General features: G+C 35.0%; 1 protein-coding gene across 5 annotated transcripts in view; it reads right to left on the bottom strand.

Annotated features, from left to right (window-relative positions):
* The window catches only part of LOC145688072 (cell adhesion molecule Dscam1-like), a 1,774,182-nt gene that overhangs the window by 77,891 nt on the left and 1,670,743 nt on the right, over nucleotides 1-25,548 (bottom strand). For all 5 annotated transcript variants that reach the window (XR_014131839.1, XR_014131838.1, XM_081761792.1 and 2 more), the window contains exons 23-25: nucleotides 18,519-18,674; nucleotides 15,908-16,047; nucleotides 8,121-8,389 (exon numbers count right to left, since the gene is read on the bottom strand). Coding sequence is in view for 3 of the 5 variants with exons in the window: in XM_081761792.1 (XP_081617918.1) it covers nucleotides 8,121-8,389; nucleotides 15,908-16,047; nucleotides 18,519-18,674 (565 nt within the window). In the remaining 2 variants the exon portion in view is untranslated. The remainder of the gene's footprint in view (nucleotides 1-8,120; nucleotides 8,390-15,907; nucleotides 16,048-18,518; nucleotides 18,675-25,548) is intronic.

The raw sequence follows: 25,548 nt of genomic DNA, 5'->3' as shown, positions 1-25,548 counted from the left end.
CCCTCCCCTCTCCTAAGTTCCACCGTCTGCGACAAAGTGAAATGACAAACACCATCCCAGACCCAAACCTGATCTATGTTGAAAATTTGATCGAGATCAGTAGGGTAGTACAAGAGTTATTAAATCACATACTTATATATATATATATATATATATATATATATATATATATATATATATATATATATATATATGTTGCCTTATTCTACCAGATAAAAACTCGCTTTTATATAATAGACGAATAAAATGTCCGTTCTTTGAAAGGAAAAATAAGGTTTATGATAGATACTTAAAAGTTACATAGATACATTTTTTTTGTTTCAACTACTTGTCAACGCAAGTTTGATTTCGCTGAAATTATGCTCACAAGTGCTCCCTAAATTGTTCCTAAATGACTTTTTACTACATCCAGATCAAGCCAAGTCAGTTTCTAGCATCCAGAAACAGTGGATTCACTGAAGTTCATAGAAATCATTGGGCAAAATTTTAGTCAAACTCCATCATTCCAAATAATAAAATTTTAAAAGCGCCTATTTTGTCAAAGTTATCTAAAATCGTTGCTTTCTTACACCCAAAATCCGATTTTCTCCGTTTCATGGAAATCCTTACTCAAAATATATATCCCTCAAATTTAATTCTCCTGTCGATAATTAGCTAAGTTGTCTTCTAGTATGAGATATTCATATTGCATATGTCATAGTGTACGAACTTCTTGGCTGTTATACTAAGCATTTCGAAAGAAATTCGAAATAGTAAAGCTAAACTTTTCAATAAACCTACGTATGCCTCGAATTAAAATTACTCAAAACTTCGTCTTAGAAAATTTCAACTTCCTAAATCAAGAATAGGTTTACTGTATCCCCCTTTTCTTCCCCCTTAAATCTTGCATTTTATTAATGTCTATCTTATCCGCAGTCTAGAGTATGAGGAAAACATTTTTTTAAATTAAATTATCTAAGACTGTTTTAGATATCTGGTAAACAGCGAAAAGCAGTCGAAGCCCGGTTTCCCCCCTTAGGTTAACATTTTGTAAAACTCCATCCTATCAGCACAAGATTCAATGAGCAAAATTGAACAGAATTTCAAATTTTACACCCAAAAAGTTCAACAGATCTAGCAGAAATTGAAGGAAATGTTTAATTCGTGACACTCTACATCACTCTCGGCCTAAGGTTCAAAGAGATCATGTGAATAATGAAACATGATTTAAACCCCTATTATCCCTTAGGGTGCTTAGGTACTTCTCAAAATAGTGTCTTACCTATAACCTAGAGTGCAAAAAGAATACTTATACTAAATTTCAGGATCCTATGTCTAATTATTTCGGAAATCTGGCAAACGGCAAAAAATCATTCAAGCTACATTTAGAAGCTGCATTAAAAAATCGTCTTATATACAGCTTAAACTTCAAGAAAAACATTTATACAAATTTGAAGGTAGTGCACTTTATAGTTTTGGAGATCCGGCGAACAGCAAAAAATCATTCAAGCCCTGTTATCCCCTCTTAGAGACTACAGCAAAAAAATCTCATATTATATACAGCTTTAACTTCATGGAAAATAAATTTCAAGGTTCTGTGCCTAATAGTTTCGGAGATCTGGCGAGCGACACAAAATCATTCAAGCATGCTTATCCAACCTTAGGGCTACATTAAAAAAAAAAAAACCTTCTGATCTTCAGAATAAATTTGCAAGCAAAATATTTATACAAAGTTTCAAGGTTGTATAATAATTCTGGAGATCTCACGAACGACAATATAAATATAAATATATATATATATATATATATATATATATATATATATATATATATATATATATATATATATATATATATATTCAAGTCCTGTTATCCTACCTAAGGTGCCACATTTAAAAAAATCCGTCTTATCGACAGCTTAGAATACAAGAAAAACATTTATGTAAAATTTCAAGGTTCCATACATAATAATTTTGGAGATATTAACGAGTGAATCAGTGTAGTGATCATTTCAGGGGGTGGTCCGGGGAAATTCCCCCCCAGAGCTTTGAAATTCCCCCGGGTCAGTCTCGGATCGTCTCGCATTCGATACTAGTATTTTTCGCTGTACCACTCTTTCACGACCTGTGTGTTTGAAAGCAGGGACGTACCGAAGGGAGTCTAATAGATCTGGATATCCCCAGCTTCTTCACTCAACATACATTTCTACACTTTCTCAATACAACTATAAATGTTTAATAGAGAAATGATTGATGTAGCATGAATATTTGGTCTTACACTTCATGTGTATTCCTTCTCTTATATAAAAAAAACCTTCTAGTTCTATCACTTTTTTTTCTGAAAATATAGGTAGAAGTATTTTACAATTATTTATCGTCTTTTCGGGTGGAGAATAATACCCCTTCAATACTACATACGTAGACGTAGTGACTTGTACTATTGGACCCCCAAAAACTTGAACCCCAAAAAGTTTGGTCCTCCCCCAACAAAAATTTTTGGGTGCGCGCCTGATTGAAAGTTCCCCCTGGCCAAAATCTTCTGAAATGATCACTGAGTCAATAGTTTTATCCTTTTATATACGATACATCATTGTAAAATGATTTTTTTTTTTAAATAAAAAGTACAGCTTGGGCTGTGTTTGAGGTATGGGAATTTGGGTCATTACGTGTGTAATGAGCACTCTGCATTTGCAATATGTAACAAAAGAATTTAGAGAGTATGGCAAAACGAAATGTACAATATTACATTGTTTTCTAAGCTTTCAACATGTATTTTAAATATAAGCTTTCATTCTTGAAAACATAATATGTACATATTTCAAACAAGCCAAAAAAAAAAAAAAATGTTTCACGTTAATAAAGACTGCTTGCGTTACACAAAATTAAACATTCTAAACAAGCTTCTCGTTGACCTTTTGTGGTCATATGGTACAGACATAGTTACTAGCTAGTATTTAATACCACAAATATTTACAGCGAAAAAGGACATAACATTATTTTCTGTGTTTTTGAAAGTTTCTTTAATTTTCATTCATTAAAATAACTGCAGGAAAACATACCTGCGTACTTTGTAATACATATACTCACAGATGCAATTTTGTTTTGTCAAGGGAAGAAACAATGTCATATTCTTTTGATTACGGATTAAGAGGAGATTTATCAAAACGAATAGAGTATACTCTGCTACAGTCGTTGCCAAAAGGCATTTACATTACATTAGCTGATCGTAAAAGGAAACAGGTCTACAAAAAGGCTAGACATGATGCATCACTTCCTTTTGATAGCGGTTTATATATATAATTATGGACGTGTTCCATGGTACAGATTTTATACTGTTCAATAGTCTACTTGAACTATGACCGAAAAAGAAGCATGTATTATAATGGTAATCCTTTAATCTAGCAAGATCTTAATTAAGGACGCTTATAATATAAGAGTTGTCCTTCTCGGGAAGTTTTATTGAATAGGGAAACTATCACAGACAAATTGTTATCTGCAAAGTTTGTGAAGTAGAATTGGGAGCTTTCAACGAACTAAGCGATGATAAACAAATGAATTTGACTGCAGAACATATATATATATATATATATATATATATATATATATATATATATATATATATATATATATATATATATATATATATATATATATATAAAATTTCATTTTATTTCCAACAGTACTGCACACTACATATAATTCCTGTCAAAAAAGTGCATATGCAGAGTGAATCAAACATTTTATTCACAGCTTCTGTATAAGGGTGTCCCGGAAGGTAGTAACGGGTGATTCTAAACAACAACAACAACAACAACAACAAAATTCATATGAACATGAATCTGATTTTGAATGAAAACTGAAGCATGAACGGAAATAAAAAATGCAACCACCAAGATCAATGCACTTCGTGTTTTGAAAGTAAATAAGTTATTGAAGTTGGTAGGAGATACGTAGTAGCTAGTAGGTAAATCATCACATTCTCTGACGATTCCTAATAGTAGTTTCGTGGCTCATACCTGTTAAAATAGTTGTCGATTAGAACCTTTCTATTTCAAGTGTACCCCTGCTGGCGCTGCTGTTGATGTGTGTTTTCCCGTACTTCCCTCGAAAGAGGAGGGACAAGTTTCTGTGTCCGAGATCTTTCAATTGTTGGATGTGGAAGCGTTGCTACAATGAATTATTTCACGGACTTCGCTGTGCAGTGTTGTTAGCTATTCTAAGTAGCCTACGATCTTCACTCTTCAAGACCAAACGACTGGCAACACAGCCGAGGTCATTCATTCTTTCCCCTAAGCAAAGGGAGCGTTTTTTCCATCAGGGGTTGGCGGAGGACGGTACCGAAGTATTTCACATATTTTCCGAAGGCACACTTGAAATAGAAAGATTCTAGGGATGTTTCATAGCGATTTCTCAAGTATGCCAACTGGTGACAGAACACGTGACAGAATTACTCATAGAAGAATCAGACCTACAATATTCTGAGGGTATGTACCTGAATCCAGAGCCAGCCCTAGACAATTTGCCGTCCTTTCCATGGCATCATTTACCGCATCATTTCTTCCGAAAGAACACATGTTAAAAGCCAGGATTTTAAGTATGTCCCCATCATGAAGAACGAAGGGGAGGGAAAATGCGCTCACACTCGCATTGAACACTACAAATACAATCTCGTTGTGTCTGTTTTCTTCTCTAAATAATAACACAGCCACATACACAAACAAATAAAAGTTTTGTTCACTGGACCCCAGGGTACGGATTCGATGTATTTTGTTACACAAAATCCAAATTTCGAAACTCCAGGAAGATCGGTCATGTCATTTTTTTGTTATGGGCGAAAAACTTCGGCGATTTTGGATAGGGAGGATACATATAACACACTAATACAAAAATCAAAAGTTCTGAACACCGGACCCCAGGGTATGGATTCAAAGTATTTTGACCCACAATCTCAATTTCGAAACCCCAGGAAGATCGACCGTGCCAAATTGTTTGTTACGGGCGAAAAACTTGAGCGATTTAGAGTAGGGACGTCACATTTTTAGCCTCTAAAACAAAATTGACACGGTCAGTCGTCCAAGGGTTTCGAAACTTGGATTCTGTATTACAAAATACATTGAACCCATTCACTAGGGTCCGCTGCACAGAACTGTTTTTGCATAGTTGTATTACGTGTATCCTCCGTGTCCAAAATCGCCCATAACAAAAAACTGACACGTTTGATCTTCCTGGGGTTTTGAAATTTGGATTCTGTGTAACAAAATACATCGAATCCATACCATGGGGTCCGATCTGTGCCGGTTCCAGATGTTTCTTAATTGTAAGAAAAACATTTCGACAGTCCTCCCAACCCTTAACTGTGATAAGTGAGCCGAAGCACTATGCGGGGACACTATTTATGACAAGACAGAGAACCCTTGCAGGCATTTCTTTTTACAGAGATAATGCCACCCAATCCATAAGCAATAAGTGCACTTGATTTCCCTTTGTTTGTTGATCCATTCCCCGTTTCAAAGACATATTTGGCAGTGATATTCCCTAGCTTGTCTAGCAAGATGGCGGAAGGGTTGTCGGCAGAGTAATGAAGAGTACTACATTTGTATTGTGTGCATATGGTGGGATTGTGGAAAGAATGCCGCTGTCTTTAGTCGTACTGGCGTAATGCTTAATATAACATCTGCTGAAAAATTAAATTTTCCTACATTTTATCTTAAGTTCGTAAAATCTCACTTTTCCCTCTTTTTAAAAAAAAATCCTAAATCTCCCTGCGACGCGGGAAATGTTCCTTAAACTAGCATTACTTGTGAGTGTGGCATTGGCGTCAATTGGTGTACGAGTCCATTTCAATTGTAAAGGGGTGTTTCACAGCCAATCACTCAAATATTCGCTTTTATGTCCTTTTGATGTATTTTATCTGTATCTCAGTCTGTCATGGAACATTTTTCATCATAACATTTTCTCTCATGACTATTAATATTTAAAACACAAAATTCCTTTCCCAGTTTGGCGACCTCTCCACTTGGTGCCTCCTGCGAACGCGTAGTTCGCAGGATTCAAGATCCGGCCCTGGGTCCGGTGCACAGAACTTTTACATATTTTTGTGTGTCTATGGAAAAAAGAAAAACATACCGAGTATGGCAAGCACATTGAAAGAAAACACATTTAAAATAAAACGGTTAAAAATACAAAAAAAAAAAATAATACTAAGAGTAATGACCATGTGTTAGATAGAATACACACCGAAGTAAGTTTTGATTTAGTGGTTGTGCTGGTAAGTGTGAAACAATTAGTGATTTTTTAAAAATTTATTTCTAAACATGACTATCGAGGGTGACTTTCGATTATCTTCTGGAAGACCATTCCACAATTTCACGGCTATGGCGGTGAATGAATTTGACACAGTACAAGTTTTATGCCTCAGAAGAGAAAATAGCGACGTTCTGTTATTCCTGGTGTTACATTTTTGAGATTCATACTGATATTGAAAACGCGATATTAGGTACTTTTTTCTTTCTTTCTTTCTTTTTCCTTTTTTTACTAATTAATATCTTAAATAAAGTTGTAAGTATGTAATATCTACATCTTACCTTCAATTTCATCCACTTCAGGGTTTCAAAGTATGTAGTTAAATAATTCGAATATATTAAGTTAAATACATAACGGACGCAAGCATTTTGAATTTTTTGCAGTCTACTCAATAGATGATCGCTGCAGTATTCTATTCTAGAAAGCACTAAGCTTCTCATGAGATCTTTTTGTATGGCGATTGTTAGAACTTTTTTCAGTCTACTTAGGAAATGAAGAGAGCCGAAAGCTTTTCTGCATGTATAGTTAACGTGGTTTTCTCAGTTCAAATCATTATCAAAAAAGAGCCGTATCTTTTTACTTTATCAACAACATCTACTATTACATCATTTATGGATATTTTTTATATAATTTAAGTACGTTATTGACATAATTCTCTTGGATCCAATGAAAAGAGCGTAAGATTTATTAGAGTTGATTGTGAGTGCGTTTTCTTTTGACCACATCTCGATGTTCTTAAGTCTTAATTTAATTTTGTTAATGTTTCTAGAATATTTGGTGGATTTGCTGAGTCATAAAATCTTTTTAGTTTTACGCCCCACACTTATGCCGGTGAGGCTAAAGGGGACGATGGTGTTGGGAAAGGAATAAAATGGTGGAACGAAGAAAGTGGGAGGAAACGGGAGAACCCCGAGGAAATCCACGCACACGGTGTTTGTCCACAACAAAGTTCACTTGGCACGAGCTGGGATCGAAGCTGGGACTTCGCGCACCAGAGGTAAACGCTCTACCACTGAGCCACCGCGGCCCCGTGCTGAGACATAAAGTTAGACATCATCCGCGCGTAAATGATATTTTGCGTGGCTTATAGTTTTTGCAAGATCATGAGTAAGTAAAAGAGCGGACCAAGTATTGCACCTTTTGGTACCCCTTGTTATAAATATATCCATTGAGATGAATCTTCTTCTGTCATTACTGCTTGTTTACGACTGAATAAATATGAGTATCGAAGTAATAGCGTTGGAGGAAAAGCTAAAGTAAGAACTTAACTTAGCTAATAGTGTATATAAATCAAGTCTCTGAAAGGCTTTTGAAAATCTAAAAATACCACGCTTGTTATTTTCCCTTTCTTTGATTGCATCTTATACCATCAGATACTGTGATTAGAGCTATTTCAATCTGAAAAAAGACTGAAAAGAATTCATCAAACTCCTTTCTTGTAAGAAACTTGTTATCTGCTCGTGAATAATATATTCTAAAATTTTTGGTACTCCTGATTTTATATTCATAGGTCTATAATCTGAGTGCAATAATTTGAGAATGACAAAGAGAAACGCAATGAGAAGGAAGGGGTATGACATAGGAGAGCACGTATTAGCAGTATATACCCTGTGATGTATCGATGAGTTACATGCCTGGAAAACCACCGATTACGCTATTGATGATCTTGTTTGATTTGCGCTGCCTTTTGTCAGTGTCCGTTTACCAGTATGTCCCTTAGACAGCGTAGTATCAGAAACCTTATTATTGTTGGGAGGCGATTACAGTTTAACTGAACAACATTTCAACAAGAAGTACGAAAACAGTATGCAACATAAATAATAATTGAATGGTATTTACTTCTTCTTCCATCGGCGTTCTGGTGCTGGATGTCCCACTACCATGCATGGTAATTTTACTTCTTCCTTCCAAACTGTAATGACTTTGCCACCGAAGGAAGCAATGCGTGCTGGTATGCTATTGGAAGGAGCCTGTACTATTCGATGTGAGCTAGCACCTTCACCTATACTTGTAAAAGCTGTTACCCAAAATTCATATCGATGGTGTAATCTGAGGTGTGTGATGCTATAATACGTTTGCTCCGGTGGCAGGTCGAATTCATCTTTTGCCTACAATGAAAAACAAATTGAAAAATAAAGTAAAATGTTACTACAAGACAATATTTATAAAATTGATATATAATAGATTTATATAATATTTATATAATAGATTTATAAGATGTATTTTAGGTTATAAAGTACCTCAAAGAGTATGTTTTAACAATAGCACATGAGAGGTGTCACATATTTCAGAAATAGAACAATTTAATCATATTTAAAAAGTAATTGGCGTACATATATTTGCAAACCAGATAAACAGATTATTGAAAATTTCAGGGAAAAAATGCGTACATATAATGTTAGACCTGGAAACAATTTAAGGGATTAGATAATGAAAGTCTCATGTTATATTTTTGTAAAGATTAGTCCTGGTGGTGAATGAAAGTGTTATACGCTATTTTTGCTACAAAGCACCTCATTTAAATGATTTCTGAATGAAGATATTCAGGAACGATGAGGGGATATGCTAGATAAAAAAAAAATGACTTCAAATTTCTCTAAGTGTACAATTTATTACATACGACTTTCGATTGTTTTAGTTTATTTAAAAGCAGAGACGTAATGAGCATATTGGCGGATACACAACTTATACTTTTATAGTCCAGTGTCTATTTATTTTAAATTTACGAAGGAACGAGCGTATACCGAGATGGTTATACACTATATTTTTGAAAACGCTTGAGCCTATACCTACCAAAAATTCTAGCATTATCACTGGTTAAAAGTTTTAGTAGATGCTACATAAATGGATTTTTTAAAAATTGATACTCTGTATTGTATTTAGGTTATTTACTAAAATTAAATAACCGATGGTAGTGGTGACTTTTAAAAACAGATTGTGGGAAAACAGCTGTAAATTTATCTAATAATGAAGAAGGTTACAAGAAGTCTTGTTATATCGTGTAACCCTTTTTACTAATACCGGCTTTACATATCGTTTGTTAGTGTATTTGAACAGGTGAATATATAAACGGTTAACCAAGTTCTATTCGACGGTGTATTACGATAGGGGTTTTCGTGGATTTCTCTCAGTCGTACTGACAAATTTTAGTATAGCGACTTTATCATAAAGCCCTTGAGAGGAAAAGACTTCAGAAAAAACCTCTTGATCTTTCATTGTTTATGGGTCACCTTTAAAATGGCTGTATACGTGTATCCGGAGCATTATAAATAAATATTTTTCAAATGTCAAAATAACGGTCAGCAGATACCTTAATAGGCAAACTACTCTGAACAATCAATTAATACAATAAACTAAGGAAGTATTTAATATTTTTTCCTCCTCGGATCATTAACAAACATCGTTCTATTGATATCAACAAATATGGGTGAGAGTTTGAGGACAGTGAAGGGAATAATCAATATTTAATGGGAAGTGGAAAACAATCTAATTTTACGTCCATCTATTAAGTCCTTTAGGCTAAAGGAGAAGTATGGTTAATTGATGTGAATGATAGTTGAATAATTGGTAGAATGAGAATGTGGGAGGAAACGGGAGAATCCACTAACGCAATTTTGTCCACCACAAACTCTCACGATCTTCGATCGAATCAGGGACCTTTTCCGCCAGAGACATACGCTCCGTCACTGAGAAATCGTGCTCCCCTGGGAAAATAAAATACATAAAACTAGTAAAATAATTGAAGCAAGCGTAGCAAAGCTTCTAACATTCGACTCAATCGGCATTTCTGATTTGACCCTTCGTCTGTTTCGAGATAAATCTAACAAACCTTTAAATGATTTTAATGAAATCTGGTATATGGCTTCTTTTCTCTATCAGAAGTACCCGTATTGTTTGAAGATGGAATCCATTAAAAATAATAAGGTAAAAATAAGCAAAATTTCCCCTTGCAGCAGAGAGGTAAGAGTTCTGCCATTAAAACACTGTATCCAAATGGTTTGATAAGCGCTGACAACTGTAGATCATTTTATATGTTAAGCAACAGTAAAAAGGATCTGGAGCTACGATAAAAGAAAATGGTGTTAATATTGGAAGAAAAGAAATAATGCATATAAATTCATAACTAAAATCTTAATTACCTCTATCTAACCATTACAAATGTGAAAATTCGATGCTCTTTTTTATCCGAGTGTAAAATACCTTTCTGAAATTTCCAAAACCGAAATGTGAGAAAAGACCCAACACATTTTAAACTTAATATTCTTTAGGAGAGTTTCACGAATTTCCTCCCTACCCCCAAAATAAGAGTAGTTTACTGAAGGGTGAACATTTAAAAAAGAAAAAAAAAAGAAGTGATTTTCTCAGAAACGACTCTAACGATTTTCTTCATATTTCATATACCAATATTACATTAACAACTATACACCAATGATATAAGCCATTTTACTACAAAATAATAATAATAATAATAATAATAATAATAATAATAATAATAATAATAATAATAATAATAATAATAATAATAATAATAATAATCTAGGAGTGGAAGTTTGTTCATGACCGATGTCCGGAAAGTCGCACAACTCGAACTTCGGAGCATCAATACTTTTGAACCATATGTGCGGAAGGAACTAAATTGCCATCTAGGGAAGTCCTGTCATTGTAGATATTCTTGAGATATAAACCATAGGGAGCGGGTTTGGTATTCATCCTCATGAGTACTAGAAACATTTGAATGTGACGATTATTTTACGAAATATAAAAAGTCACAAATTGGAAGCAGTTATGGCGTTTTCTGTAGACAAACAAAGATGCTAATAAGTAAGATGGGAACGAATGTATCGTTCTGAAACAAGAACAACACATTTACACCAAGTGCAACCATCCCGCGGCCGTGATAATGGCGTGTCGTAAAACAAAAAATATTTTTCCGGCATTATGACAGCATGGCAACATTGATGGCACCTGATGGCACTCATGTGGCTGGCCACAATTCATAGCTCACAAACTGTAGCGGCGAGATCGGGGGAATGCGCCATCCAAGGAAGCAGAGAAACATTTTCCAGCAAGGAAGTCTGGGACAGTAAATGAAAAATGAGGGCACGCATTGTCCTGATAGAATATACTGGTAATAACCGGCTGCATCCTCATTAAAGGGGCTATAGCGGAGTCCAAGACCTCGTCAATGTATCGTTTGCTAGTCTAGTGTTCATTAACGGAAGGTGTAGGAGGCATGAAAAGGCTCGGAATCTAATGGCATCCGACGTGGCGATGCAAAATCCAGTGTTCCCAAAGTAGTACCTACCAACAGTAATGTCAGATATGGATGTGATCATAATGATGCTGCAAATAGAAGTGGGATTTGTTGGAAAAGAGGATATTCTGCCATTTTTCATCCCATGTACCACGTTTGCGACATCATTGTAGTCTCCCACTCTATTCTAAGCAGTTAGCGGAAGAAGCAGTAATGGGTGAACGCAAATACATCTCACTCTGCCAGGCAACGTAGAACCGTTCGTAGGGATATTGGGTGCTATGGAATGCTGCTTGCGCCAGCGTATACGATGTGGTTGTCCAATCTACTAGAACCTTACGCACAAGCCACCTGTCCTCACGACCCGTGATATTGTACGGTTATTGGAATTCAGTGTGTTGCTGTGTTTTGTCTTCATGGATCCACCGAGCCCATATGCACTACACTGTGGCCGCATTCCGACCAATTGGACACCATGGTCGCGGAAGAATAAACCACACTCGCAATACACCACTATTAATCCACGGTCAAATTTTGAAGTTTGCTAGAAGGCCTGATGCATTCAACAGTAATACATATTTTGACCTATGTACACACTCAGGTCACAGCAATCTTCGTCTTTCACTGAACTGAGACTTCCTGGACGGCATCCGTTTGCTGTCCCTAGATGACATACCAATGCGTCTGCTGCTTCATGGGGATATCATGCAAATTCCTTGTTTATCGTTCCATGTTCTATATACCTTGCGAATTTGGACTTCCTACGATGTATCCTTCTTGATGTTGCGTCTTTAATGACGAGCGGTGCATAAATATATAGAATGAGGGAAATGTAGCGCATAATTTATTATACATAATTGCCGGATAAAATAGAACGTAAAATATAAATATTATGGCTTATTATTAAAACATTAATGTCAATTCTTTACATATTTATTTCTTTACCTATAATTAGTTAGATATTTTTTTAAATCTAAATATAACTACCTCAAAGAGTGTTCAAACTCTTTGCTGTTACTTTTCACTTCTGTAGTAGCATGAATTCTCTACACATGTGAATGTTCTTTACAAAATGTTGCGGTTTTGCAAAGTTATTATTTGTTTAAATTCGTCAATATTATAGCAGCGTGTTTGATGACAAACTTTATATAGACCACATGAAGAAATCTGAAGATATATGATCCGGTGATGTTAGGTTTATTAAATAGGACATCATTAGATCCACTTACTAAGAGAATTACGATCTTTAAAAAATATCTCAGACAAGTACTTCAAAATGTCAAGTCTTTCCGTCAAAGAAAGAAAGAAAGAAAAGAGAGAGATAAAGTGCTTGTTTCTGCTAATGGTAAATCGTTGAGAAAATTCATTAAGGAAATCCTGAACCTATGAAATTTATGCTTTACATATTATATTACCGTCAAGTAGACAAGCTCTGAGTATCTGCTAATCCTTTCTTCCATACCATATCATGAATCATTTTGCGGATTAACTCCCACCCAGGTTTACTAACCAACCATAAAGACAGTTCTATCGTTTGACGGGACCACTTTAGCAAGAAATTGCGTTGTCCTTTAGTAACATGGATGAGATACCTAGTCCACAAACTACCGTCTAAATTGTAGTGACGCTCTTGACGATTTCTGTTTCTGGACTTTTGTGTTAATTTTTAGGAACTCTCTAAAGATGCAGAAGGTATAGGTATATTAAATATAAGTAAATATAGGTACATTAAATATAAGTAAATATAGGTACATTAAATATAATAGCCCCCCTTAATTCATATGAAGCGCGACTTTTTGTTTCTTCTTGTAAGCACACCGGACATAAAAAAGTAGCCACCCTCGTAGAAGTTACGTAATACCAGGTAGTATCGCCTATATTTTGTAGAATTAACTGCACAAAATGCTGCAGATATGTCACATCAATGTGAATCCACTGGCTCATCAGTAAATCTTGTAGTTTCAGAAAGAACGAAGCTGCATTTCTGCCTTTCACCGACTGCTGGAAATATCCCCCAAGATTCTCAATCGCGTTTAAATACCAGGAACTTTTTTCTTTCCTATACGAAACGCAGCAGGGTAATTAGATGTTCCTCAAACTGTGAATAAATGCTTTGAGCTCGTGAATACAGCATTCGTCATGTTGGAAGATGGAAATGCCCACTGGATATTCACCACCAAGATGTTGGAGAAATAAAAACACTGGTTACTAAGTATGTCATAAACATGTTGGTTAATTTTGACATTCACTTTTATAAGTGGATCCAAGCCATGGTACAATAAACACAATCATACCTTCATAGAACGTTCTTAAGCTTAAACCATATGCTTTCACATCCTATTGAAATGCTTCACTGGGATTTCAGTGTCCTCTGTGCCTTGTATCATTACAATACAGATACAAGTAGACTCATTGGACCACGCTACACATTTTCAGTCAGCTACATTTTAATGTCTCTGTTATTGAGTACTTCATTTGCTGCAGTGTGAAGTGACCTCTTTTGTGATTCTAGGCTCCCAGTGTCCATTATGTAAAGTTACTTCAGAAGTTTGTTGAGATGAACCTACATTCACAGACTGCGGAAATCCCTATCATTTTTCGCAATGAGTTTCCTCACCAGATTATCCTTCTAGCTTAGTATGTTTTCGCAACCACAGTTCTGATGTCTATTTGCGTTCAAATGATTGTTAGAACATTCCTTGTCGACATGTTGAACTGTCTACTTTGATACTGCAAGAAATCGTGCAATCTTATTCAACATTCCCGTTGGAGACGTCAACATAACGATAGTTTTTTTATTCACTCTATCACATTGTTTCTTCGACTCATCTTGGGCTGTTTCCATAAATCAACAACATACACCCTTTAGTTAACTACAATAATCATGCATCTGCGGTAAGCAGTGAAATGCTAATTATAACTATAGAAACTGACCAATGTTCGTTAAATAGGGGGTTGGATGATTATTTTTTTGTCCGGTGTATTATTTAAGTTATACTTTGTTAAATGTAATGTTGAGTTTTTACGCCACGTGACGTAGATCCACGTAGAATCCACGTGACGTAGATACACCATTGCCAAAGCACGTGAAAAAATATATGCTGAATTCAAGAACAGAGAAATTTCAAGGAATAAAAATCAAAGCAAGATAGTGGTCTTGTAACATATTTGTGCCACAATTGTAAGTTTAGTAACATCGAACTTCCGCGATACTTACAAGTGATTTTCTTTTAAGATAAAGACTTTAAGCTTAAAGTAGAAGATGCTTAGTACATGAGCTACCAATGGAAGAAGCGACACAATAAAATTAAATACCATTCAGAAAGCAGATATCGATTTGGCAGTTGTTGTGGCGAGATAACAACCTTATCTAATTATAAATCGAATGGTGCGGGTTAAACCTTAGAATTCCCTTCTATTGATTCTAACTTCATCCTATCTCTGAGACAGAAATCTATCCAAAAGTTTCTTCTTTTAGCTAAGTTTCTAATGCTCTTTTTAAAGGAACTGCATTGAAGATGTTCGAAACAAGACAAGAATTAAGCTGGTTAAGCTCACGTGTCTTATTAATAATGCATTGTCTCACCTTCGACCCGTCTTTGATACTAGTTTTGTTAATGTTCGTACTTCCATTTACCTTATTTTCCTCCTGGCCTTGATTAGTGCACGATAAATTATGAAATGTCGTAATGAGAATAATTAGTTTAACACACTTCATTTGAATATTTTCGTCTTCTTTTTGTCATATAGGAATGTACTGTAAATATTTTATTACGAAATATTAGCATGGACTTATTAGCATATTAATAAGCATTAGCATATTACTTAATAAGATATAATGTTAGCATGGACAGTTTGTTCAATGGAGCATACTTCAATGAAAATACTTCCAAGTATACACAAGTGAATGGCTATGCCTTCAGAACAAGTTACAGGGTGTTAGAAAAAGGAAACATATGATCAAAGACCTATGATAATATGTCAAGCAGTAGAAATAATAAATAGAAGATCCATGACTGCTGCCGATGAAGTTATATTCAGATTTTCAAGAAAGAACTTGACATAAATCAATGGTTCTATTAATACAACAGTACTTATTCCTTTAGATTATCTCACAAAATTTAGTTTAAGTCTGGCTACGAATCTAAAATATGACTATCAAAACTACAATATTAATTTGAGTTTTGAATTATAAAATATCTCCGGACATTTGGGATAAGATACATTCAATAATTTATTTTCGAGATCGACTAAATATGTATCGTGAAGTGCGGTGGATACGTAACTTAATCATATAGAAGAATATGTATGGAATAAAAAATAAAATAAATAAACACCATATTACTTAAAAATAATAAATAAAAATACTTACCAAAGCTAGTCCTTCCAGAGAGCGCATGTATACTTTATATCTAATTATTTTCCCATTAGGTTTCTGAGGAGGTCTCCAAGATAAAAGTATAGTTTCGGAATCCATTACAAGTGCTTTGACGTCCCATGGCTGTCCTGGTACTGAAAATATAATAATTACACAAACGCTTATTTTCATGTCAATATAGGTTACATTAATTACATATAGGTGATTATCAGAATTTATTCACTAAATATACCTAGCTAGTAGCATGTAGCACCCAGAAATGTTCATGATGAAAACCAAAATGGTCTATCAAGTATTGTGACAGTGGAATTAATTGCAAAAATCAATGTCAAAATTCGTGAAAGTAATAGTGCTCTCCCCTGAGTTTCCTCAAATTTCATGGAGCTTATTGCATGAAGTTGTGACCCAAAACTAGGCTACCACGAGTTTTATGCAAGATAGGTTTCCAAAATTTTGACAGAGGAACACAAAATTCAGCGAATGGCAGCCGCGTTGATATTCCTTGAGGCCTATGACAAAGAAGACGATTTATTTATTGATCGTATCGCTGCTGGGGACGAGATTTGAGTTAAGCACACTAATTGTAAAATAATAACAACAAAATAATTCATTGAGTGGGGATGTAAAAGTTCACAAAAAGCAAACAAGAAAATGCTTGCAAATCATGTCTGTAATAAAACTTATGGCTACTGTGCTTTGAGATAAGGAAGATTTACTGCTAGTCGACTTTTTGGAATGCGGTGCAACAATTACCGCTGAAACATATTGTGAAACATTATTAGAGACAGGATGTTTAGGTATTATAAACCTGGAAGTAGGCAGGCAAAGAGGCAATTATTTTTTTTAAATAGGCTGTTAAATAGGCATTAAAATGTAACTTGAAATAATGAAGATAAATACTCAATACAAATAAGAATAAATTCGTCACAGATAATGTTGAAGAATATAGAACCATACCTGTTTGTTAATAACTTCTTTTACTGCATATATAAAATCAAAGCTTGACATGTATTTCATGTATTTTTTGTAAATAGTTCTCTACAGCACTTTATCGCTATACATAAGTCTAAATTTTATACACTTTATAAGTACACACAGCAGTCCAAAGTTTTACAGCACTTTATCAGTACGCTTGGTAGTACAAAATTTTACATCTTATCACTACAAATAGCACTTATCTCGGAAGAGGCAGAATCCTTTCGTGAAATACTAAATTATATATTTTTCCAAAATAAAGTCTCATTTTAAAGAAAATGCATAGAATAGGCAATATTAGGGACTAGAGTAGTTATTTAGGCAATAATAGGCAAAATAGATAAAATAAAATTGGCTTAAAATAAAACTATAACCCCCTATATAAACTTTAAAACGTTATTTTTGATCATATCTTTAATATTAAAGAATAGGCGTTTTGTCTAACATCTGGTCTCTAAACATTACAAAAGTTCTGAAGAACAGTTCGAAATAAACGCCAAGGAAAACTGAGCGCTGCTTCATGTCAATGCCCGCCCGCACTCTACCAGGCGGACTCAAACTTTTACAGGCCTTTCACCGAGAGGTTTTAGACCACCCGCCACATAGTCCGGATTTTGCAAGTGACTACCACTTGCTTTCTCATATGATGACCTAGCTTGCAACGTAATTAGTTATTTGATGACAACGCAGACCTTCAGGCTTGTGTATAGGAATGATTGAAGTCACATGCATATATAATAATATATTTTTTATAATAATGGAACTTGTAAGCTAGTTCATCGCTACGATAACTCCCTAAACTTGTACGGCAACTACATCGAGAAGTAATGTAAGAATGTATGTTCAAAATGCATATAATAAAATATATACCTTTACTTGTCATGTTTTATTTCAAAACAGAGTTACTTTTTGGATAGCCCTTTCAGCTCACGTAATTATTCAAATAATATTTTTGTAACCATATCGGCTATGTAGGGAAGTTTGATTTCAGTTTGTTGTTACCTTAAAATAACTTAGTATTTCCATTTATTTCCCATATCTTCCTGTATGATAAGAATACCTTGCTCTACTAAAAAATATATTTTTGTATTGTAATTAACAAAGATTTAAAGACACACTGTACTGTCGTAAAGATCAATAGGACTCAAATAATGTAGGTAAAGAATACTATTTTAACTACACTTAAACATCTGTGTTAAATCGTTACTAACTTAAAATACAAATCCACACGCATATTCATATTTGTTTGCATTTGTGATATCTACTTTACTAATGGAATACTTAATTAAGTAACATTTTGTAGCTGTATATTAAAAGGACAAGGTATACTAATCCTAATATGCTAATTTGTAAGTTCTAAAAATTTTAAGTCGTCTTCATTTCTATTTAGAAATGATGTCTGATAAACCTTACAACATAGATTTCAAGATGAATTACATCAAAATTATTTATGTTTTGATTGCACTATCATAATGAAGCTTCGTTATTATTACTCGAGTAAATTACGTAGACACGTGAAATTTTGAATTTTGTTGCAAAATTAAATCTTAGTTAATTGCGAAGCATCTTATTTTTAAAAGTAGATCAAGGTCCCATGTTACTTGAGTTATAGAATAGCATTAATACTTACCATCTTCTTGAGTCCTGCAGAAGATTGGTTTACTCGAGACTCCATCGCCTTTTCTGGTGTACGCTCGGACTTCAATGCTGTAATTTTGGTAGGCGTCTAATTCAAATAGTTGAAGCTTTACACCATGTGTTGTCTTTTCAAAGGGTGGCGTGAAATCTAAAAGGAACAAAAGTAGCAAGTAAAAGATTTCAAAGAATTAATAATTTTGTTATAAAATGTACTTCTTCCTAATATCTAAATGGTCTCAAGGCTCCTTTCCAGTACTGACAAATGTCTACTCCTTTCTCTTAACACTCTGCTCAGTTATTTAGTATTATTAACTCTCGGTGTAAGTATACGGGATCTTACGGTTTCACTCCAGGTGTATGTGCGAGTCTCGGAATAGCAACAAAGAAGAAACTATTTAATTTTATTAATGAATTGTACATCTCGGGAAAAATACCAAAAGACTTAGAGAAAAGCATATTGGTTCGTATCCCGAAGAGAAAAGGCGGACGGAAATGCGAAGAACACAGAACGCTAAGTTGTCTTTCACATGCATCAAAAATACTGTGCAACATTATTGCACAACGAATAGAAGAGAAAATCGAAGAACGGTTATCGAAGGACCAGTTTGGATTCAGGAGAAAAAGGGGAATAAGAGAAGCAATACTGAGCCTAAGGTTGATCATGGAACAGCACATCAGAATAAACAAACTATTTACGATAGCATTTGTAGATATAGAAAAAGCTTTCGACAACGTAGATTGGAATATCATGTTCAGAGCGTTGAAGAACCTGAAAGTAGGATACAGAGAAAAGAATAATATACCAGCTCTACAGGAACCAGACAGCTGTTATCGGAAGAGATCAGAAGGAAGCAAGAATAAGTAAAGGAGTAAGGCAAGGAATGTGGACTTTCACCTCTCCTGTTCAACGTCTATATAGAAAAGTCTATGAAAGAACTCTTTGATAAAAACGAGAAAGGCGTAAAATTAAATGACCAGGTTTTTAGCACAATAAGGTTTGTTGATGACATAGAACTGATAGCGGAGAACGATAAGGACCTGCAGGAAGCACTTTCAAACTTGAACGCCCAAGTAAAAACAAAAAAAAGAAGATAAATAAGAAGAAAACCAAAGTGATAAAAGAACAGAGCAGGACAGGAAGGGGCAAACGTATGTCTAGATAGAGAGAAAATAGAAGACATTAAGAGGTTCCTCTATTTAAGAAGTCTAATATCCTCGGACGGAAGAAGTGAAAAAGACGTAAGTTCCAGAATAGCGCAGGCTAAACAAGCATTCAATAGGAAAAGAGGACTACTGACATCAAGAAATGTGTCGTTGGACTTGTAAACGATTTATTAAGACCCTGGTATGGAGCGTGGCGCTTTACGGATCAGAGACGTGGACATTGAGAAAAGCTGAAATATCCAAGCTGGAAGCATTTGAAATGTGGTGTTGGCACAGAATGCTGCGCGTATCATGGGCCTAAAGGAGAAGGAATGAAAACGTAGTAAAGGAAGCTACTGAAGGATGACAGATCATGATAATAATAGGAAAAAGAAGAAACAGCATGCTTGACCATCTTATTCGGCACTCTGATCGGATCACACTGCTGATAGAGGGAAAGGCATAAGGAAAACCAGGAAGAGGAAGACCAAGGATAGAATATTTAGGTGCAGTTACGTAGAAGAGACCTTATCAAAGCATAAAACAGCTCTCCCAAGGAATAGAAAAGTATTAAAATCTCCATGTTGCCACCAACCTATGGTTGAGGTGAACAAGAATAAGAAGAAGTAGCCTATTGCTTAACAATTACATATCGCTATTTTTGGTGGCCAGGTTCATCCAGGGACAGGCTTGTCTCGACAACAGAAATTGTAGCCCTCAACTTTATACGTCCGGAACTCCTGAGTTTGGTTCGCATCGGCTTATTTAGTAAGACAAAAAGTTGAAGTTGCGGAGCTCGGCTTCTGTGATACAATTTTCGGTGAACCAAATATTTTTTTCGGTGCAAATCTAGAGTTGCGAGGTAATTGCGGAGCTACCAGAATTACGAGGAAATGGATACTAGTCTAAAGGAAGTATAAGAAATAATGGCGCTGATTGAGTAGATACCAACCACGCTTTACTCATTGAAATGTGTATCATCTAGCTAGTCATAACCGTTAATGGAATATAATGCCAGAAAGTTTGGTACAGTTTAGTCTTTTGGATTGAAACATTTTACTTAATATGAGATAATCTATTGAATATATCAGGCAGGTGCAACTGAAAAGAACTAAGAAACAAATTCCTATATTTCACAGAAGATTTCAGTGTGACGAAATTTTTGAAGACACCCTCTTTCTTCCTTTCAAGGTTTACGTTTTGATTTTGTCTACAGCTAAATAAATAAGCAAATCAATTTAATATAAACCTTGGGTTTACGGATAGAATGTTGCTTAAAATTAAATTTCCAATACCCATTCAGACTCGTATTGCATGTTTCTCAAATACTCAGTGGTAAGTGTTATGGTAGTTTAAATCAATCAATGATTAAAACGGTTGAAAATGGGAAAATTATTTGAAACAATTGCTATGATACGGCATAATGAACACTATATAGTAAAGTTCTCATGTTTTTTGAAATAGAAAATCAGTTTTAGTTAAGAATATTAGTAATACCACAACTAATAATAATAATACATTTTCCTTTTGTGCCAGGGGATACGGTGGTTCCATGGTAGAGCGTTCACCTCTAGTTTGATTCCTGGTTTAATTCCTGGCCAAGTAAGTATGTGGTGGACAACATCGTGTCCGTGGGTTTTCGCGGGATATTCCCGTTTCCTTCCACATTCTTATCCCAATAATTCTTCCATCATCCTTGACTTGATCGTCCGTCTCTTTTAGTCTAACAGGCAAGGGCAGGCCTTAAGGTGATTGGACCGATTACTCCCAATCGGGCCCCGCGCTAGTGCCGTCTACTCTAATCTTCAGTCTAATCTACTTTCGAGTGCCGTTTTAACAACATATTGAGCCGCAGAGCAAACAAGTGTGTTGTGGTCCCTATGACTATATTTTGATCCTAATACATGTAATTAATACAATGATAGTGAGGCTCCCGGCCAAGTGGCTATGGTACCGTTAAGATTCTCTACTACTCTCGGTTGTCAAGTCACACAAGAACATATTGTAATATAGGTACATCCATGCACTCCGCAAGGGAGGGTATGTCATCTGTCTAACAAGTAAATGAATAGTTTGTATTAAGTTTCCGAGCATAACTTTTCTGAATTTAATTCTGCAGTAGTTTCTTTATTTTTTTACGTTTACAATTTCTGTTATAAAAATAGATATGTCCAGGGAGAATTCTGCACACCCCCAACACACCCCAGATTTCGTTACACACACCCTTGGGCGTAAAAATATTGTTTTCTTTGCGTTTGTGTAAAAATGTATATCATTATTCTGGGTGCAGACCCTCTTTCATTTTGAACACGGCACTGAGTAAAAGTTTCTGGCGTTCTTAATGATTATGTCATGTGATACTACTGTGAATACCGAGATGGTATCAAATAAATCAGCCTCATTGTGGCTTCTTTGCATATCCTTTCTCTTATTATAGCTATATTAAAAATACAAAACCAGAGGACAAACTCTGCCCTCTCCTTCGAAAAATCCCGTGGATGTATTTTTTAAATCAAGTCAGGATAATGGAATGTATACTAGTGCGTACCGAATAGGCAGCTTCTTATGAAGGTTTGTCTTCTAACTCGAATAATCCAATGGAAAATATGTCATCCATCTTCCATCAGCTCCTAAAGGTTTGTGATCGTCTCATCACCATTTCCTTTTTTCTGCAGTCGATAACGATTTCAAGCTGATTATACCTTTCATAAGTAGCTACTTACGATGCTCTCACTAGCGTATATTAGGATTTCCTGACTTGAAAAACCTGATACAAAATTTCTGAACCAAAGAATTCATATCAATGTTCATTTAATTATGCCTTACAAATATACACTTATGAAACATAGACTTAACCATTGTATTTCTCGTGAAATTCTAGCACAATTTGATATATTACATGACCTGCTTTCTGTTTAAAAGAGTTGAGCGAGATACAACATAACCGACTTCAAGAGGGAGGCCATGATAAGCATATTCTCAAATAGATGTTTACTTCATCCCGGTGTCGGTTAATGCGTGTTTGTTTTTCATATCTTTACCAGTTTTACAAACAAAATGCAATTTTCAAACTTGAAACGCATTGTTACGGCTTATTCTGATCAATCAGGTTTTTGGGCATTGCGGTTGTCTTTATGGACGGAAGCACTTTACATTTTGATTTTTTACACTTCTCTGTCAAGTTTGGTCAAGAAACTAGATTTCGACATCGATAGGTTTACTTGTAAGAGAAGAAAACTATGAAATACTGGTACAGAACATTTTTGAAAAATTGCGAGGCACAAGAGTGAAATGTATATTTTAAAATTCATTCACTGTCTGCATTTCCATTTGAGTTATTTCTCTGAAAAATTACCTGCTATAAGCAATGAACAGGATAAGCTTTTTCACCAGAACATTTTGCAGATGGAAAAACGTTATAAAGGGAAATGGGATCCGTCCATGATGAGAGATTACTGTTAGTTCCTCCTGAAAGAAGACTCCACAACATAGAAATGGGAAAATGTTTCGAAACTGTCTTTGCCGCTAACCATTTTTCTTAATCAAGCCTATAAGTAAACATGCAGGGTGTTCCGGGGATAAACTGACAAACTTATCATATGTGTTCAGGATCTCAATACAGGAAAAATGTGTTTCTGCAACTGTGGTGGGAAACTCTTAATTATAAAGAGAGTTAATTAAAAGTAATTGCTAGAATTAGTCATTCCTCTTACACTTTTATTATCCCTATCTCCGTAATTTAGCATTTTCGATCAAAGTTGTAGATTTTTTCTTGTCTTGAAGTTCAATACGAGAAAAATGTTTTTCTGCGACTTTGGTCGGAAACGCTTAATTATGGAGAGAGTTAATTAAAAGTAATTACTAGAATTGGTCATTCCTCTTACCCTTTTATTACCCCTATCTCCGTAATTAGCATTTTCGATCCAAGTTGTTGATTTTTTCTTCTCTTTAGGTACTGAACACATATGCGAAATTTGTTGGCTTGTCCCGGAACACCCTGCATATGAATACGCAGTAACAATATACGCATAAGTTTGTAAATGATGTGTTTGTAATATTTAATATCACATACATCTATTTCTTTTATTAAAACTTAGAATTTATCTTAAACACCTTTTATTTTATATCTCAAATTATATTTACTCCTGTCAGCAGGTAATCATCATTGTTGGGAATGAGTCTTGTATGGAATAAAGCGCGTGTTTGGGATCTCCATTGTTACGCGTAAAGATAATAGGCAACTTATTTCCATTGCTTTTAATATTGTTAGAAACTTCACTTTGCATGATATATTTGAAAGGATTTTCTGTGTGGTTTATACACATACTGTAGATCCCATTCTGAAACAAAAACGGTTTAGGCTTTATTTTGTTAATGATGTTTATTATTCTCATAAAATTAGTTGAGAGATGTTTAGTGGTCACAATCATAAACGTGGTACAAACCATGGGTGAAAAATCGTATAATGCTTTTAATGCTTTTACCCTTTATGATTGCCCTCCTGATAATAATTTGAATATATTATATACACAACAGCAAACATCAGCATATTCTAAACAAGATATCATCATTATCATATATATTCAGCCACTTGGTAGGTCACTTGTCGCATCTGGAAAGCTTCTATGCACCACAGTCTTTAGGTAATCTTTTTGTCTTCACGTAGGATTTTTCAGTTTCGACATCGTCCAACTGTAGCTTTATCGCCCCTTCCCTTATCACCATACCATCTAGCACATCTCTCATACCACACGTCCTGCTGAGCCAATGACCCAACCAGTTTTATTTTTCCTTCCTAAGTTACATATAACTTGCTCCTTTCTCCGCCACTATTTCTAAAACTTTCTCTTTCGTCCTTCATGGACTCAGTCAGCTATGTCTATATTCTTCACGTCCACATTTAGAAATATTCCATTTCCTTTTCATCGCTTTGCACGATGTCCATATTTCAGTCCCATATAGTATAATACTCCAGATGAAGCATTTCATGATAGTTTTTCTAAACAGTTTATTATAGGATCCATAAAATAAAACTTTCTATCCTATTCCTCCCTCATCCTATTTCCTTGATGCACCTTCTAAAATTTCAGGAGGTATGCATTTGACCCACCATTAAATTTGAAAATCGTCTAAAATAAAAATATCAATAATTGTTCTCTAGGACAAGTATATATACCGCTGTAAGTTTGAGTAGTCCATCTTGGCCTCATTAATAAGTAAAATATTGCCAAAAATATTCTTTATCAATGTCTCAACACGTGGTCACAGTGTTGTCGATTTTTGTCCTTATTTATTCTCTAAGATGAAGTTTTATTGCAACGTATGACTGGATGCAAGGGTTAATTCTTTTTCATGGGGGTATGAGTATGTCATTCTATAGAAAATTTGGGAACGGAATATTGGCTTTTTATGGAGTATTGTGAACTAAGAAGACGGAATGAGGAAGTTGAAGATATAATGGATGAAATATGAAGAATTTTAATATGTATTTATGTTGAACATGTCCTTCCCTGACGATATTCTATTTGAAGATGGGTCCTCATTCTTGCAATACGGCATATTAGAAGAAGACAAAAAGAATTTTGTGTTTCGGTTATGAGGGTTTAAGATGAGCACTGAAAAACAGTGAGGAATGGTTCTTAGGTGGAACTTTTTAAGAGTTCCTGTAAACATTTTGCACAACTATATACCTTACATGCTGATATTGGAAGTATACACAGCAGTACATCGGTCGTGCCCATTCTTTATCCATTGCTGCCCGACAAACGTGACGTGACGTACAGACATCTGTTTTCATTCGTAAAATCATGGTGTGGAGGTAATCCAAAATTGCTGAAAGTCGACTTTGAAGCAGCAGCTGTGAATACTCTGAAGGCTGT

Source organism: Thermobia domestica, chromosome 6 (genome assembly GCF_964235325.1).
Source record: "Thermobia domestica chromosome 6, izTheDome1.hap1.1, whole genome shotgun sequence".
Classification (NCBI taxonomy): domain Eukaryota; kingdom Metazoa; phylum Arthropoda; class Insecta; order Zygentoma; family Lepismatidae; genus Thermobia; species Thermobia domestica.
The sequence above is the reverse complement of the archived record's forward strand: the minus strand, read 5'-3'. Positions and strand labels throughout refer to the sequence as shown.